The 15,959-nt window shown below is 46.9% G+C and overlaps 1 protein-coding gene across 5 annotated transcripts in view; it reads right to left on the bottom strand.

Moving 5' to 3' along the window:
• Window positions 1-13,634, bottom strand: part of ARID1B (AT-rich interaction domain 1B) — a 337,362-nt gene extending 323,728 nt beyond the window's left edge. For all 5 annotated transcript variants that reach the window (XM_049801069.1, XM_049801067.1, XM_049801065.1 and 2 more), the window contains exon 1: window positions 11,958-13,634. In XM_049801069.1, coding sequence (XP_049657026.1) covers window positions 11,958-13,520 — 1,563 coding nt within the window. In that variant the 5' untranslated portion in view covers window positions 13,521-13,634. The remainder of the gene's footprint in view (window positions 1-11,957) is intronic.
• Window positions 13,635-15,959: the final 2,325 nt, after the last annotated feature.

The following is a 15,959-nucleotide window of genomic DNA, read 5'->3' on the forward strand; positions in this document are numbered from 1 at the left end:
TCTCCACACCCCCAATCTTCTGAGAAGAATTCAAAGGAAAAGAAATCTATGAAATGAATTATCAGGTACTACAAAATTGTGTAGACTGCATCTAGCACATCACACTTACTACTTAACATAGACAATTACACTCAGAGTGTTTCTTAGTTCCTGTCTTTTCTACACTTTCCACATAGACAGCAATACCACACTTCAATTTTCATGCTGACATAGTCTCAAATATCTTTTGAGCAAATATAGAAAGAGCAATTTTTAATTACAGCTGCCATGCCTGGTAAAAAGTAAAGAAACTGTGCACGTCAATATTTACATTCCAGCTTGGTTTTGTCTCCTTTGTCTGTTTCCCTCTCTTCTCTAAGACAGCTATTACTTAGAGGGTCAGCATTAGAGGAACCTAAAAAAAAATCAGCACTAAGTCTTGCCAGGATTTGGGGGCTTGCTTGGTTGGTGTTTTGGTGGCTATTTTTTTTAATGCAACTTGACCTCCGGTCACTAGAAGAGCCTACAAAGGATGCTGGCTAGCAAAGGCACTTTCCCTGCTGTCGCTCTCTCCCCAACAACTTTTGTGCCCAGATTCCTTGGAGGACAGAGAGGAGCAAATGTAAGACAGAGGGAGGGATGAGTACCAGGGTCACTCAAAAGCTATTTCGCCTCTAGATATATGGTCACACTACTCATTCTCGCACAACTGTAAAATGGCAGAAGACAATAAGGATGGCTTTTCCGTCACTCCAATGATTAGGAAAGCGAGAAAGATAGGAATTTGGAGATAACATTTAAAGAAGGAAAAAGAAGCATCACAAGACAAAGGAGAAAAAAAAAAATATGACAGTGTTTGGACAAAAGAAAGTATTATAACTTCGGGAAGGAAAGAAGTGAGACAGAACCAAATAATCCACAAATAAATCTCTCACTCCCTGCAGGAGAAAATGCAGAGGAAAAGCCTTGAGCAACCATATCACACAACACAGCTGACACATAATAGCGTTAGTATACCCAGAAAAAGTAGAGGAACACATCCACCATACTGCCAACCACACTCTAGCAAAGTAACAGCTCACTCAGGCCCTCCCCAACCTTTCTCCCAATAACAAAGTGTGGTGGTAGTATTATTATTTACCATTATTATTAAAATGAGCCATGAAGAACTAAAAGGAGGAAGGGAGGCTATGCAAAGTCTTCCTGGGGCAGGCAATCCCTCTCCACTGCTTGTTCACAAAGTGCTGTATTTGGCAAGTTGCTCGTGAACCAGTACATCCCTAAATGCTACCCAATATATGAGACAACCAACCCATGTACCTGAATCTAAAACTTTTTAAGGGTCTCAATGCATCCAGAAAACATTCTGATTGTCACCAGCATTCACACATAAAACTCTCGACAGCTTAGGCTGCGGTAGCCCTCAGATCCCTAGCTAATTCTTGGAAAAATCTTTTTCTTTATTTTTAAATGTTGGCAACTACGCCAACACATTGAGCACTTCAAGAAGGCTACTCTAAAACGCAAGACAGTTTGCTTCAGATGCTGCCCCATCAGCCCCTCCTCTTTAAAGGAAGAGCTCAATTAAGTTGGGAACTTTTCTTCTGAATGATTTTAAATGTTTTCTTTTTTCATTGTGGTTGGATCTCAGTTAGTGTAATTGCTATTTATATCAAAACACTAAAAGGTCTGGTTATGGGGTTTATTAGAAAAGCAAAATGTGTTTTTAATACTTAAAAAAAACCACAACAAAATACTCTGTAGCACTATTTTCCCCTGTATTTGCATACCACATGTTCAACAACAAAAAGAGTATTCTACAGAAAGTTAAAAAATCTCAAAAATGTCACTGAAGTAGCAGCTCCTACAGCTTGTTAGCAGGAAAAACCGTTTTGTGCCCGGTTGGGGGGGGACCATCACAGGTGACGCGGGTTGGCCTCAGGATTTAAAAGAAAAAATATGCATTGTAAACCAAAATATAACGTACAAGACAAACAGATACAATACCTCTTTACTAGCAAAAATACAGTTTTAAATGCAAAACAGCGTCACGTACAGAAAACCGCTAGAAATACCGCGCATAGCATCGTTACTACCTTCTTCGAAAGGCAGCTAAGTGACAGGCAGCCAAGAACCATTGTCTGAAATAAAGAGAACATTCCCCCAACTTCTCCCTCTCCGCTCGTGCCTCCCGGGGCCGGGCCCCCCCCCAGTCCCTCCCTCCCTCGGGCAGGTGAGGCGCCGGCGTCACCTGCCCCCACGCACCCGCGCTGCCTGCCCCCACGCCACGTGAATCCCCTTTCCTCGCATTACCTCTGCCCAGGTCAGGGACGAATGGCTGTCAAATTCCCCGAGGAAGAAAAAGGAGGAGGAGAAAAAGAAAAAAGAACCCAAACAAAAAACCCGAACCAAAACCCAGCCGCCCTTTCTTCCTGAGGCAGCGGGTTTCAATGGCGGGAGCCCACGGCTAATCTCCATATGTGAAGGTCAGGGCACTCCAGCCGGGGAGGTGAAGAATGGAGCCGCTCACGGACGGACGGACGGACGGGGCCGCCGCGCACACCCTGGCCTGCTGCCCGACGAGCGAGATTGTTGAAAAGCAACAGATAGCTTCTGGCAGCGGCAAGGGGAAAAATATTTTGGTCATGTGACGCTATACAAGCTAACTAGTTTGCTTCATGTGTGAAACTTCCACAGACGCTACAAATACCACGTTTGTCGTCGGCCCCAGAACCCAGCCCGCTCCCCTCTCCTCCCCGGGGAAGCGCGACCGCCGGTCAGCGTTTCTGCAGGCTGGAAATTCCGCCATCAAGCAAAACTTCAGCTTGAAACAAACTACAGAAGACGGAACACAACCAGCTAACAGCTATCGATATACGCCTGGCGCTCTTCGCGACCACTAAACGCGGGGCACCGCGAAGTTACCTGCCTCGCACAAACCCACCTTTCTGTTTGTAGGAAGGAAGGACTTTCACGTATTAGGTGAAAACTGCCAAGTGAAATTATTTTGCTATTGCTGGTACGTAACTAAAGCAGCCTCAAAGGCACCCACCCGTAATTTTCCAGAAATACTTCTTTAAATAGCCTCTATCTATGACCATCTGTAAATATCCTAAAACTGCAACAGCTCTAAAGAACATGCTCATTTTTCTTGACTTGGGAATTTCAAGCAACTAAGAAACACTGAAATTAAAAAAAAAAAAAAAAACACATTAAAAAAGAAATCACAAAAGCACAATTATTTTCCATAAATCACGCCTGAAAGTAAAACATCAATACTTCCTCATATAAACAGAATATCCAAAATATTCACAACATAAATTGCTACACAAAAAAATACAGAACTCCATACGTTCCACCCAAATCAAAGGCTGCAAATAAACCAGCATATTCCTTTGATGCTGTCAAAACAAACCTCCTTATCTTTATTTTTAACTTTAAAAGAATAAAATTTAAGAACTACAAATCCTGTCCTTGTGCTTTCAAAAGAAACTTTCAGAGCTGATGTTTCAGTATCTTGCTTACAAACAAGTAAGTCTGACAAGCTAACCAAGTAACATGATCAATGTTGGGAACACCTAGTCTCAGATCTCATCCAAACAAATAGAGAAGAAGGTACCGTGCAGACCGGATACCTTCACACATAGCAAGTATTTAGGCTGCCTATTCATTCTGCACGACACTGTAATTGAAACTGCACATCAAACTCAGATAATTGCATAAGACAACCATTATCCTTATTTTAACATAGGGAAACCGAGGTATCCAACAGTGAAACCAGCTACCTTTAGATCATGCAGTCAGCTATCCAGAATTCCTGCACCAGTCTTCTACCAATACCGTTTTCCTGAAGTCACGTAAGTTACTTACCATGGCTGAATTCACTGCCTGCGTAAAGAAGGCACTATTCCACTTCAGTCAATCTGTGAATTAAGACATGTCCACAATGGGAACGGCACATGTGACTACAATTATGTTTTAAAACAGGGTATCTCCTTTTGGGATTTTCTGAACCAATTTTCTTTCTTTACTCAAACAAAAAACAACTATGCTCAAACTTCAGGTCCTTCTGTGAAAGCCAGCTGTAGCAGGGACTATGCTACAGCAAGACAGCCCTCTCTTTCCTGTGCAACACAGATCACTTCACACTTTTAAAACGTGACCAAAACACATTGTGGAACTATCTACCTTGTGAAAAACTCAGCAAGTTACGTCTATCTCAACAGCCATACCTGTAAACCCCTCAGGAGAGGCTACTTATAAAAGCTGTTATTTTGCCAGTGCAGACACACTACCACCCCAATGGTAAGCTAAATACAAAGGGGTTTGCCACAAGTGCTATCAGTCAAGGATGCAATTAATTCCTTGAACCTAACAGTATAGCTGAAACAATAGAACTTCACAGTGGACCTGGCCACATGGTCTTTAAAGGGCAAATAAATTGATTCAGTTAACTCAGCGGAATCAAAACCATTTTGTAACTAACACAGGTGAAAAAATTTACTAACATCCAACAGAAACCCTCGCTACCAAAGGTATTTTTTTTTATAGTAAGTAGATACCTAAAATAAATACCAAACAAGTCTCTCAAGGAAAAAAACTTCCTGAGTGTAAGTTTAAAGCAGAAGCTTACAAGACCCTATTAGTAACACAACTAACACTACCCCTTAAAAAAAGGGGGGGAGGGAGTATACATTAAGAGTTTTTCCCATTCTCATTATTATTATTTTTTAGCAAACACACTAAAGAAAATAAGTTACAAATAAAAATCCCATGTACATCTGATTTGGGGGGGAGGGGGGCACGAGCAGAAAAAGGATTAGCAGAAAATTCCTTACCCACCCCCCAATGGTCAGAAAGAGACTGATGGGGGTGACAGGGGGAGGTCAGTGACAGCCCAACAGAGGGAAGTGTCAGAGGGTCTATTGCTCAGATGGATGACTTCATAAACAATTATCAGATTGCAAACCTGAATTCAGTACCTTTTCAATTCTGAGAAGGCTACAACGCAGGGGGACAAACAGAGCACAACAGTAAATTCTTAAATGCAGAACACCATTTGGCAATTGGGCAAGTTCAGGTGCAAAAGATTAACTAAGAGTTCTTGAAATCTGAGAAAGGAAACTAATAAATAGATTACATACTTCTACACATGCTCAGTCCTTCTGACATAGCTACTAAACCCACCATGACTCAAATGCAAGAAGTTAATATGCAAGTAGATCAAACGCTGATAGCTCTGTACTGAAAGCAATTCTTAACACACACTACAGAACCATCAAACTCTGTTTTATATCCACAAATTGGCCACTACCCGTTCAGAAATTCAGCCGTCTCATGACTTGGTTTGGTAGTTTATAAGGAGATTAACATTGCCACTATACATGGAATATAAACGCATGATATATCAACACCCTTTTAAATCATGCCCACTGAAAACTTTTACACAGATTGCACATTGGTTTTAATAAACATAAATGAAACATTTTGATAATAGCATCAGGATAATGATCTTGGGTTGGGTTACGCAATTTTCTAAATAGTTGCAGGTGCCTTCAGATGAAGTAAGCATCCTATATAGGGAATACAAAGTTTGGTAAAAGGTACTTTTTATTTGCAGTAAGAACAATTCCCATATGAAATGCAATCTTTAAACAAGACACAACAGTTGTGACTTCTGCATCAAATTCGTTCACTTTAGAAATGAAGACAATTTATCTGCCAGATAAAACAACCGGACTTGGTAGCAAGGAAGCCTGTGCATGCACCCCCGCCCCCCCCCCCCCCTCCCCACAGCACATACTTGTGCTCTGTACATCATATTCATCAGATGGCAAGTTCTGCAATACCAGCTAAGCTCCTGGGCACTTGTTCAACTCAATTTTCCTCAGAGTTTAATTTCTATGAGAAATCCAGTGACTTTATATAGATGACATTGAGTACGTAATGATAAAACAGTGCAAGGAACACTTGAATTTTAGATGACGGTGCCTTTAGTTTAAGGTGACTATATTGACACAGCAGACAAATCCCTCGTTTCGTTCCATCATTCGTCTTCTCAGTTGTCTGAATAGATGCCTGCAAAGCTTAAATTCTCCCGCAACAGAATGTGTTCACAGTAAGACTGGATTTATTCAAAAGCTAAACTTTATGGCACCAGGGCCCAATTTATTTCTAAGAGACCTCTGTTTTCAGTTGTGCCAAGGTGTGCCTGCCTGAAGGAAGGTGTATGTTACGTGCCTCAGTCTCCCCACCCAGTAGAATCATCTCTTACTCCAGCGCAGGGCACACTAGAAAGATGGCGTAAAGATCAAATGTACTCGGAACACTGCTACTGAGAAAATAAAGGTAGTTAAAAGTAATCCTGTACAAATTAGCCATCTGCGCTCCCTAAAATGCACTGTTCACAAATTACATAGAAGTCTTGGGATACATTCATCCCTGAAGATTCCTCGACTGCAGTGGAACACCACCCTTGATGGGTTTGGCCCTTCCGAAGCAGGCATGTTCCTGGTGGACCACTGGATGCCACACTCTCAGAACTGGAAGTACAACAAGAGAAATCCTGCGGCCCACCTGCAACACAAACATGGCAGCGCTGTGCCAGCACATCAGCATTTGTGTGTAAAACTGAGCGTGAATAACAGAAAAAATTCAAAAGGTAACCTTAGGATCTGAATAGCAAAACATACACTGGATGTACAGAAACCTTTCAGGTTTACTAAAAAATAATATTTAACTTTATTAACAGGTAAGGCTTCTTTAAAATAAATGTTACTCTAATACGATCGGCTACACAAGATTTTCATGTATTACATTTATTTGCTTCTCCCAGCACCAAGCAATACAAAAACAACACTGCTTAGTACCACTTTCCTATTCCTAGTTTTCAAAACAAATTTGAAAACCACTAAGGTATACTTTTAATTTAATTTTAATTAAAGTCCTCATTCAATCCTACCAAAACATGTATTTAGCACTATGTAAATAGCCCCAAAATTGAAAGAAAAAAGTTTTTTTCCCAAGTACCTTAATAATCACAATTCTAAAATACATTCTAGCGAGTTAGCCTACCACAAACACATGCTACTGAAATTCTGCAGCCTTGAGCATGCATGCACAGCGAGTGTGGCAATACTACTTTACATATCCACAGAGAATCTTCAAAGCCTCCCCATAAATGGCGTATTTTGAAAAAGTACTGAAATATAACTAGTTAGGACACAGGTACAATATCTTAAGCAATAAGGATAAATAAACTACTGCCATTCTCACATTAACAATGAGAATGTCAAAATACCTATGATAAAATATTTGAGGCGCAAAAGTAAGAAACAGAAAGATCTATCAGTAGCTACTCAAACTTGTTTTCATTGCACGAATTTCATCTAGTTTTAACTAAGATGTTATTTCAGAATGAAACAGCATCACCTAAGAGACCGTGCTTAGTAATTTCAAAAATTGTATGTTACACATGTAACTAGAAAATTTAGCAACGGATTAAATGCCTTAGTTTTCATCCCCACAGATTCAGATCAGAATGCCAAGACGACCGTAATCGACCGCTTAGTTGTAGAATCCTTACATGATGGAGGCAGTAATACAGCGGACAGGTTTGCATCTCTCTTTCTTTATTGTATCTCATACACAGGGTCCTGCTGTTCAACGTGTAGGCATAAGCACTACTACAGAAACCAATAACTGAACACCAAACCACAAAGTGTCAAATATATGGTCGTAATATATATATAGATACTACTAACTGAGAATATTGCTATTTTCTACTTCTAAATAGAAGCTATGTGAATACTAAACTGTTTATTCGAAAATGCACAGGGAAAAATATATTTTATTCTCCCATTGAGACATCAAGAATCTATTCACCACACTAACAGCTGTTTAAAGGCCTTCAGGCACAGGACATGATTCTCCAGCCCTGGCTTAGCCAGAGCTCCCAATACAGGCAATCTATTTGGCATAAAAAGAGCTGCAGAATCAGGCATATTCCGAGTTTCTCCACTGCAAAACAAACAACTGATACACACACAAACTCAAGAGCAGCTTGACAGATCTTTTTCTAACACTAGCTACATACCTTTTGCTATACAGGTACTCGTGAAAAGACCCAGGTTCTCTATTTGTGTGTAGGTGTATGTAAATCTTACACATGTGCACAAAGGAGAGAGGTGTATATAAAGCACGCACACAGAGGCCAGCTAATGTGTTAAGCTACTGCAGTGCAAATCAGAAGTGAAGAATAAAAGAAGCCTCAAGACTCTTAAATATCTGTATGCTGCCAAGGAATTAATCAATAATCAAAATAACCAGATGATAAGGTACTGTACTAGCATCACACAACTCCTCCACAATCAAATCAATGTATCCGCATGAGCAACATCCACCTGCTTTGAAAACGTGTGTTTCTTCAGAAACAAGTGGCCTCTTTTTCAAGCTTACATCTCATCTTACCACTAGGTAAGGTGATTAAATGAAATGGAAGCAAAATTTTCTTAAATAGTTTAACAGGCTGGACAAACACAGAAGTTAGTTCAGAGTGGACGCCACAGTTCTACGTATTACAAAAATTACCCATGCTGAGGCAAGAATTTCCTGAACAAGTATCTCAGATGTTGTAGCCTACTGACGGTCCTTTTTCTCTGTTCGCAGCACAATAGTTTCTTATAAGTGCAGGGGCCAATCATCATCTGCTTTGCAAAGACACATGACAAGTGAGTGTATTCTAATGTGTGTATACACATATATAGAGTATACACACAGATTATTAATAAAAAAAATAAAGAGAAGCCTTCTGTTCAAATGCTGGACTGAATATTCCATTTTTCTCTTTCAAAAAGCAATCAATTTACTTAATGATATAACATACATGGAGATTGACACGTGGGAATTAAAAATAAAAAACAATGTACAAAAAAATTGTGTTCTGTAAGATAACGGTATTTTTTATTTGACACAACCTATTTTGTACATTAAAAAATATTAATTTAAAATCTAAGAAAATTTCTTATCTCAATTACTTACTGGTTAGATGGAAAAATCATAATATAAAGAACCCTGGTGACTTGCCTTTATGACAATTATTTTGAGGAAAAAAATAATAATAATAAAAAAAAGCAAAGAAATTGTGCCTTTGCCAGACTATTCTTTCTAAGCTGCATCCTAATTCTTACAGTACAAAAAAAAAAAAAAAAAAAAAAGACATCTGTGAGAGAGGACGTAAACCCATAAATATAAGGAAGTATTTCTAAGGGTCATACTGAGGACATGATGAATTTACTCTCACTCCTCCAATAAAAATAAAATACTTTAAACAATTTCTGCTGTGAAGAAATAGCACTCTGAACTAACACGTACTATGTCTATCTGTCGATGATTTTCCTGGCTTTTAAAGCCATGAATTCTGAACTACCTGTGTTTAAAAGCAAGCAGACAATGCAAATATTTTTAAATTAATTATGAAAGGTTACGCATATGAGGCCTCGTTACCTTATGGCTTCCAGTGACCCTTTTACCAGTGCAAATGAAAAAAAGGTAAAAATTAACACTCACAAAAAAAAAAATCTTATTTCCCTGGAAGAAATAGAGAGGAAATGGAATAAAAAGTAAAAAAAAACATCATATGAGTGGTCTGTTGGAAGCAGACACACACAGCCAGCCCATCCAGGGTTTGTATTATCATTTTCTCAGTATTAATACACCGTTCACTATGTTAAGCGATGTTTTCTCCAGGTTCTGTTCATTACTTTGTGGAAAGATCCAGCCATTTGAGGACCCCCAAAAGCATATACCTGCATTTGTTCTTGCCAGTCCTCATTGTCAAAAGCTATTAAACGATTTAACAGTTCTTAATAGAAAGGTCTTGTTGGAGGGAAAAGAAACCCATAAAATTCTAACGCACTACCCCGTTTAACACAATTCACTTTCTTACTGAGAATTCAAGCCTAATCTCACACTTGTGCAGAAAAATAAGATCAACAACTCCCGATGCTTCTTGAAGTATTCTAACCACAATTCAAACGCAAAAGCACATTTTCCCCCCGAATATCTGGATTCGCTGCAGAGATGAAACAAATGCAACCTCTGACAGAGCGGCTCCTTTTTCCCTTCTTTGTACCATACACGGCGTTTTCTCGCCTGCAGCAGCTACATGCAAACAAGATCCTTTTAAGAGGCATGCACAGGTTAGGTATCAAGCTAATAGAAATGTGAAGAAATTAGTATTTGTATTAAATCTCTTTTTTTTTTAAACAAAAAATGTGATCCCTTGCATAATATCCATAAGCTGCAACGTTACAAAATGTTTTTAGAGTCACGAGCGCGACTTGCAATCCCGAATCCTCGTCCAAGCACTGTTATTACAAGATGCTTCCCCACCGCCTCCAATTAGCATAACAGAATTAAAATATCTAAAAAAAAGAGAAAAATGTAAATAAATCGATGCCCAGGAAAACGGCTCCATGTAACCACGCTGAAGGGGGGGTGGGGGGGGGAGATGCCCCTGGCTCTTCCCCCCGCGCCGGTGGCCGGCACGGTTCGTGCCGATGCAGGGGCCGTGCGTGCGTGCGTGTGCGCCCGCCTTGCCCGCCTGCCTGCCTGCCTGCCTGCTGCCTTGCCCGCCCGCCCGCGCCACCTCGCCCCGCCGGCGCGACTGCCGGGTGTTATTTGTGGCGGGGGTTTCTGTGACTGCGCCGCTCAGCACTTCTATTTACATCAGCGGCGCGAGGTGCCCAATGGCGAGCGGGGAGCCAATCAGATGGCAGATTAGATGTCAACTCGGAGGCAGCTGTCTGGAGACGGTTGCAGCCAGTTTACCTCCACAATTCAAATTCCGAACCTGGCGGAGGAGACCCGGCCGCTCCTCGGGACCGGCCGCCCGGCGGCTCTCCGCACCGCACCGCACCGCCGCGCCCGCCCCGGAAAGGCGCCGCGCCACGGCCCGCCGCCCCGCCACCATCGCGCCCATCTATCGATCGATCGATCGGCGGAGTTACCGGGCTGGGGCAGGGGGGGTGCGGGTGGGGGCGGCGGCCCGAACGGTGCCCGCGCCCCTTTGATCCCACCATGGACTTCTTTTCGTTTTGGTTTGGTTTGGTGGTTTTTTTCCCGGTATTTGATATCCCCCCCCCCCCCTCCCCCGATTTGGATTTCCGCGTGTGTTTGGGGAGAGAAACGTAGCTATGCGCGCGCGCAGCCACGCGCGCTGCGGCGGGTGGGCAAGTCCCCCTTAAGGTCACCGGACCGAGGCGCCCCACGCGCTCCGGCCCGCGCCGCGCGGACTGAGGCGCGGGCACACGCGCGCACGCGGACACACGCACGCGGACACACGCGCGCTCTTCCCACAGAACAAGGAGCCCGGCCGCGTTCCGCGGACCCCACTGCGGTAACTCCATCAGTGACAAACTAATTTGCTAAGAGCGTGCAACGGCGCAACTCGGTTCTGCTCCAAAAAAAATTAACAGGTTAAAAAGAGAAAGGAAGAGGGGGAAAAAAAAAGAAAAAAAAAAAACACAAAACAGCCCCGTGAAATATAATGGACGTTATCCCCCGGGAGAACCCCGGGGCCGACACTCCGCTTACAAAATCCACCCCCCCGCCCCCGTCCCAAGCTGCCTGTCCTCCGGGCCCTGCGCCTCTCCGTCGCTGTTTCAAAGTGGAGGGGAAAAAAAATATTAATTGGGCCTGAGAACAACCTAATTTCGGCAGCGAAAGCCGCGCTCCGATGCCTCCAGCCCCAGCGGGGCCGCGCATTGTGCGCTGCTCACCCTCGCTACGGCGGCAGCGAGGAGCAGAACTGGCCCGGAGGAAAAAGAAAAAAAAAAAAAAAAAAAAAAAAAGAAAAATGGGGGGAAATGGGGGGGGGGGGGAGGGCAGGGGAAAAAAGTGAATTATCAAGCAACTAAGACCCCGACACGACTGGCACGGAGGCGGGGAGCCCTCACGAATCGAGCGCGGGGGGTTACCTGGGTCCTGCTGATGGCCTGCCCGCTGTTCCCAGGGCTCATCGCCGGGTGATTCCTTTGTTGTGCCGCTGCCCAGGCCGGGTTCGCCGCTCCGTACTGGGCGCCCATGTCCTTGCCCATGCCCATGCCCGCCGCTGCCTGCTGGCTGCCCGGGGCGGCCGCCGCTGCCTGGGGCTGGGGCTGCGGCGGCGGCGGGGCGCTGGGGCTGCTGTAGTCGGGGTAGCTGCTGCCGTAGCTCCGCATCATGGGGCTGGGGGACGTGAGCAGCTGGTTCAAGGTAGGGGTGGCCCCGGACGGGTGCTGGTTCTGGCCGGAGAACCGCGCGAAGCCGCCGGCCGCCGCCGCCGCGCCGGCAGCAGCCTTGCCGAGGCCGGCCCCGCCGCCGGGGCCCATCATCATGCCGCCGCCCGGCTGCCGCGGCGAGCTCAGCACCCCGTAGCCCGCCGCGGAGCCCCCGTAGCCGCCGCCGCCTGCCCCGGCGGCCGCCGCCGCCGCCGCCGCCGCCGCCACGGCTCCCGCGCCGCCGCCGCCGCCCGCGCCGCCGCCGCCGCCGGGGCCGCGGCCGTAGCCCGGGTAGTGGTTGTACTGGCTGTTGGGGTAACCTTCGTGGGAGTTTTGCAGGGGGTCCATGCTGTTGGGGGCCGCCGTGGGGTGCATTATCCCCATCCCGGGGCTTTGTTGTCCGCCATGTTGATCAAAGCAAGGCCCGGCGCGGCTCGCCGTAGCGCTGCTGGCAGGGGCAGGGGCAGCGTTGCCATAATAGCTATTGAACTCCGAGACACCCACCGCGGAGGGGCCGCCGCCGCCTCCCCCGCTCCCGCCGCCGCCGCCGCCGCCGCCGCCGCCGAGGCCGCCGCCGCCGCTCCCAGCGCTCGGGGGCGGCTGCTGGGGCTGCTGCTGTCCGCCCAGGGGTCCCAAGCCGGGGTGATCGTAGCGGCCGCCGATGGGCTCGCCCATCTTGCCGGGCATCTCCTCCTCGTCGGCGCCTTTATTCAGCATTTGCTGCGGCTGCTGGGGGGGCTCGGCCTGAGCGCCCAAAACACTGTCTTTTCCTCCATGTTGCTGCTGCTCCATGTCTGCACTGGGCTGAGCAGCGCCGCCACCGCCACCGCCGTTGTTGTTGCTGCCGCTGCCGCCGCCGCCGCCGCCGCCGAGGCTGCTGTTGTTATTCTGCACGGGATGGTGCTGAGGCGGCGGCTGCTGCGGCGGCGGCGGCGGGAATTGATTTAGCTGCTGCTGTAGTGCATGGTGGTGGTGGTGCGGGTGGTGGGCATGGTGGTGGTGGGCATGGTGATGCGGGTGGTGGGCATGGTGGTGGTGGGGCGGCGCGGCGGGGTGATCGCCTCCGACGCTCTTCAGCTTGTGGTTGGGGAGCAGCCCCGTCTCCATGGCCGAGCCCGGGTTGGAGGAGGAGGAGGAGGAGGAGGAAGAAGACGAAGAAGATGAAGATAACGCTGAGGAGCTTCCACCTTCCTTCAGAGCCGGCTCCGAGGAGGAGCCGCCGCCGCCGCTGGCGTTGTTGTTGCTACCGGCGGCAGCGGCGGGAGCCGCGTTATTGGCCATGTTCAGCGGCTCGCTGTGGTGGTGGAGGAGATGGTGATCTACATTATTCACGCTGCTGCTGCTGCTACTGCCGCCGGCCGGACTCCCCTCTCCGACCCCCAGCGCGGGACCCGGCCCGGGAGCCCCCGCGGCGGCGGCCCCGGCCCCCCCCGCGCCCCGCTCCGGGCCCAGGCCGCCCGGCAGGCTCGGGGCTTTGCCCTTGCTGTTGTTCGCACCCGCCGGAGCCGCTGCGACTTGCGCGGCCATGATCATCGCAACATTGCGAGTCCGGAGAAATTGGTGCTGATAATAGTTAACTACCAAAAAAAAAAAAAAAAAAAAAAAATTGAAAAAGAGAAAAAAATTCGACCCCCACCCTCAAAAAAGGGGGGCGAGCAGCGGTGGGGGGAGGGAGAGGAGAGGGGCAGAAAGAGAAGCGGCCGGGGAAGGGACTTGACTGAGGCAAGAGTATCCCCTGCGGACCGCTCCGCACGCACCAAATTACAGAAATTTCCCTCCCCGAGTCCGTGATTGAGATTAGAAATGGTAAGAACGCCTTACGGTCTGTGCCTGTTCCTGCTGTGTGATTTCATGTTGAAAGTTTTTTGTTCAGGTTTAAATGAAACTTTTTTTTTTTTTTTTTTTTTCCTCCTTTCCTCTCTAACCCGGATATGGGTAAACACACGTCTGCCGGAGCCGCGCTGGCCCAGCATGGCATGAGCGAACGAGCGAGCCAGCGCCGGCAGCCATCGCCCCCTCCGCCCCGATCGCTCCCGCGCACTCGCAAAACGCGGACTGGACTCCACGCGGCCCCGGCTCCCGCTCCCCGCCGCTGGCAGCAGCGCGGCGGGCTGGGGGGCGGGGGGGGGGCGGCCCCCTCGGGTGCCCCTGCTTGGAGTCGGGTCCCGCGCGTTGTGCGAGCCGAGGGTCGCGGCCGGTGCGGGGCACCCTCCGGGCTCCGCGGGGGAGGCGGCCAGGCGCCGAACTCAGGCGGGGCCGGGGGGGGGAGGGAGGGTTGCTCCGAGGAGAAGGGTCGAGGCGGGCGCCCCGGGCCGCCTAACGCCGCGGGGGGGCGGGGGGGGGGTGGGGGGTGTCCGGGGCTGGCCCCGGCGCTGCGAGGCCGGGGGTGCCGCCGGCGGCGCTGCCCCGGAGGGAGGCGAGGGGGGCAGCCGCCAGCGCGGTGCCCCGTGTCCAGATGTGGTGGAGCAGAGGGATCGGTCAAACTCTCGGGGACCGCGCGCTGCCCCCCAGCCCCGCGAGTCGTGCTCAAAAGGCGTCTGGTTGTAGTCCGAGGGCAGGGAAACGTTTGCTATGTCACGGAAAAAGAAGACGACTTCTTTCTTCTTTTTTTTTCTTTTTTTTTTTTTCCCTTCCCCCCCCCCCCGCCCCCGAAGATTTATACTGTGCATGCAGGAGGTTATAAAATTCAGCCTAAAATTCTGCAGCGGTAGCATCTTTGCAGTTGTCCACATTGTCCAGCTGTCTCCAAATCCTAACGGTCATTTGCACTGATGATGCTTTTATATATAGGGCTGTTTTCGGTATGTTCTGTGTACTTATTTGTAGATCAACAGGACTTGATCACAGAGAGTGAGGCATTTTCGGTCTCCTGATTTTTTCCCCAAACAGTGTAATTTCCAGTACACACAAGACACTCGCGAAAACATAGTAACACAAAAACCAAAATATGTAATGCGAATAACTCTTGCTCCAAATGGAAAGCTGCCGGCGATGACCTACATTTTTGAACCGTCTTTCAGAACGGTTTCAAGGTTTTTTTGTAACTAGCTTAATACAAATGATACCCTAGTATAAGAAAAGGTAATAGTCACACACTATGTTCAACTAATAAAAGCATTTGGGAGATCAAATACTTGGCCATGAATATAGCAAACTGGGATATTGGCGAACATTTTCAATATAGTGAGGGTCTAAACCACGCTGTCTTAAATGAATACGCACTCTGTTAAAGGTAAGCACGTTTTCAAATTTCAAAATTGATAAATAGGAGATTCAATAATAACGGTAGAGACAAAACGCAGCACATCAAGAAAGATGCTGTCATGAGTAGGTAGGCTTTTTTGAATCCACTGTGAAAACATTAAAGAGCAGAAGCTTCATGCTATAATGTTGAATTACATGCAAAGATTATTGATAAATGCACGAACAGTGTGATTCCAGTGTCTATTAATTTTAGTTCTGTCTGAAAAGTCAGAAATATTCTGATTTCCATTATGGAGCTAGTTTTCAAAGTCTCCATGCTCGTCAAGTACACCTTGCTAATACTTCTGTTACAATTGTATTTTTCTCTTTCTCTCTCTCTTTCTCTCTCTCTTTTTTTTTTTTTTTTTTGGTACTCTTTGCAAGTGCAAAAATGTTATATGGAGGAAAACATAGAGTGGGAAAAAAAATGGTGAGTAATTCTAGTGGGGGGAATCAGGTGCATACCCAAGGGTCATT

Source organism: Accipiter gentilis, chromosome 5 (genome assembly GCF_929443795.1).
Source record: "Accipiter gentilis chromosome 5, bAccGen1.1, whole genome shotgun sequence".
In the NCBI taxonomy this organism is placed as follows: domain Eukaryota; kingdom Metazoa; phylum Chordata; class Aves; order Accipitriformes; family Accipitridae; genus Astur; species Astur gentilis.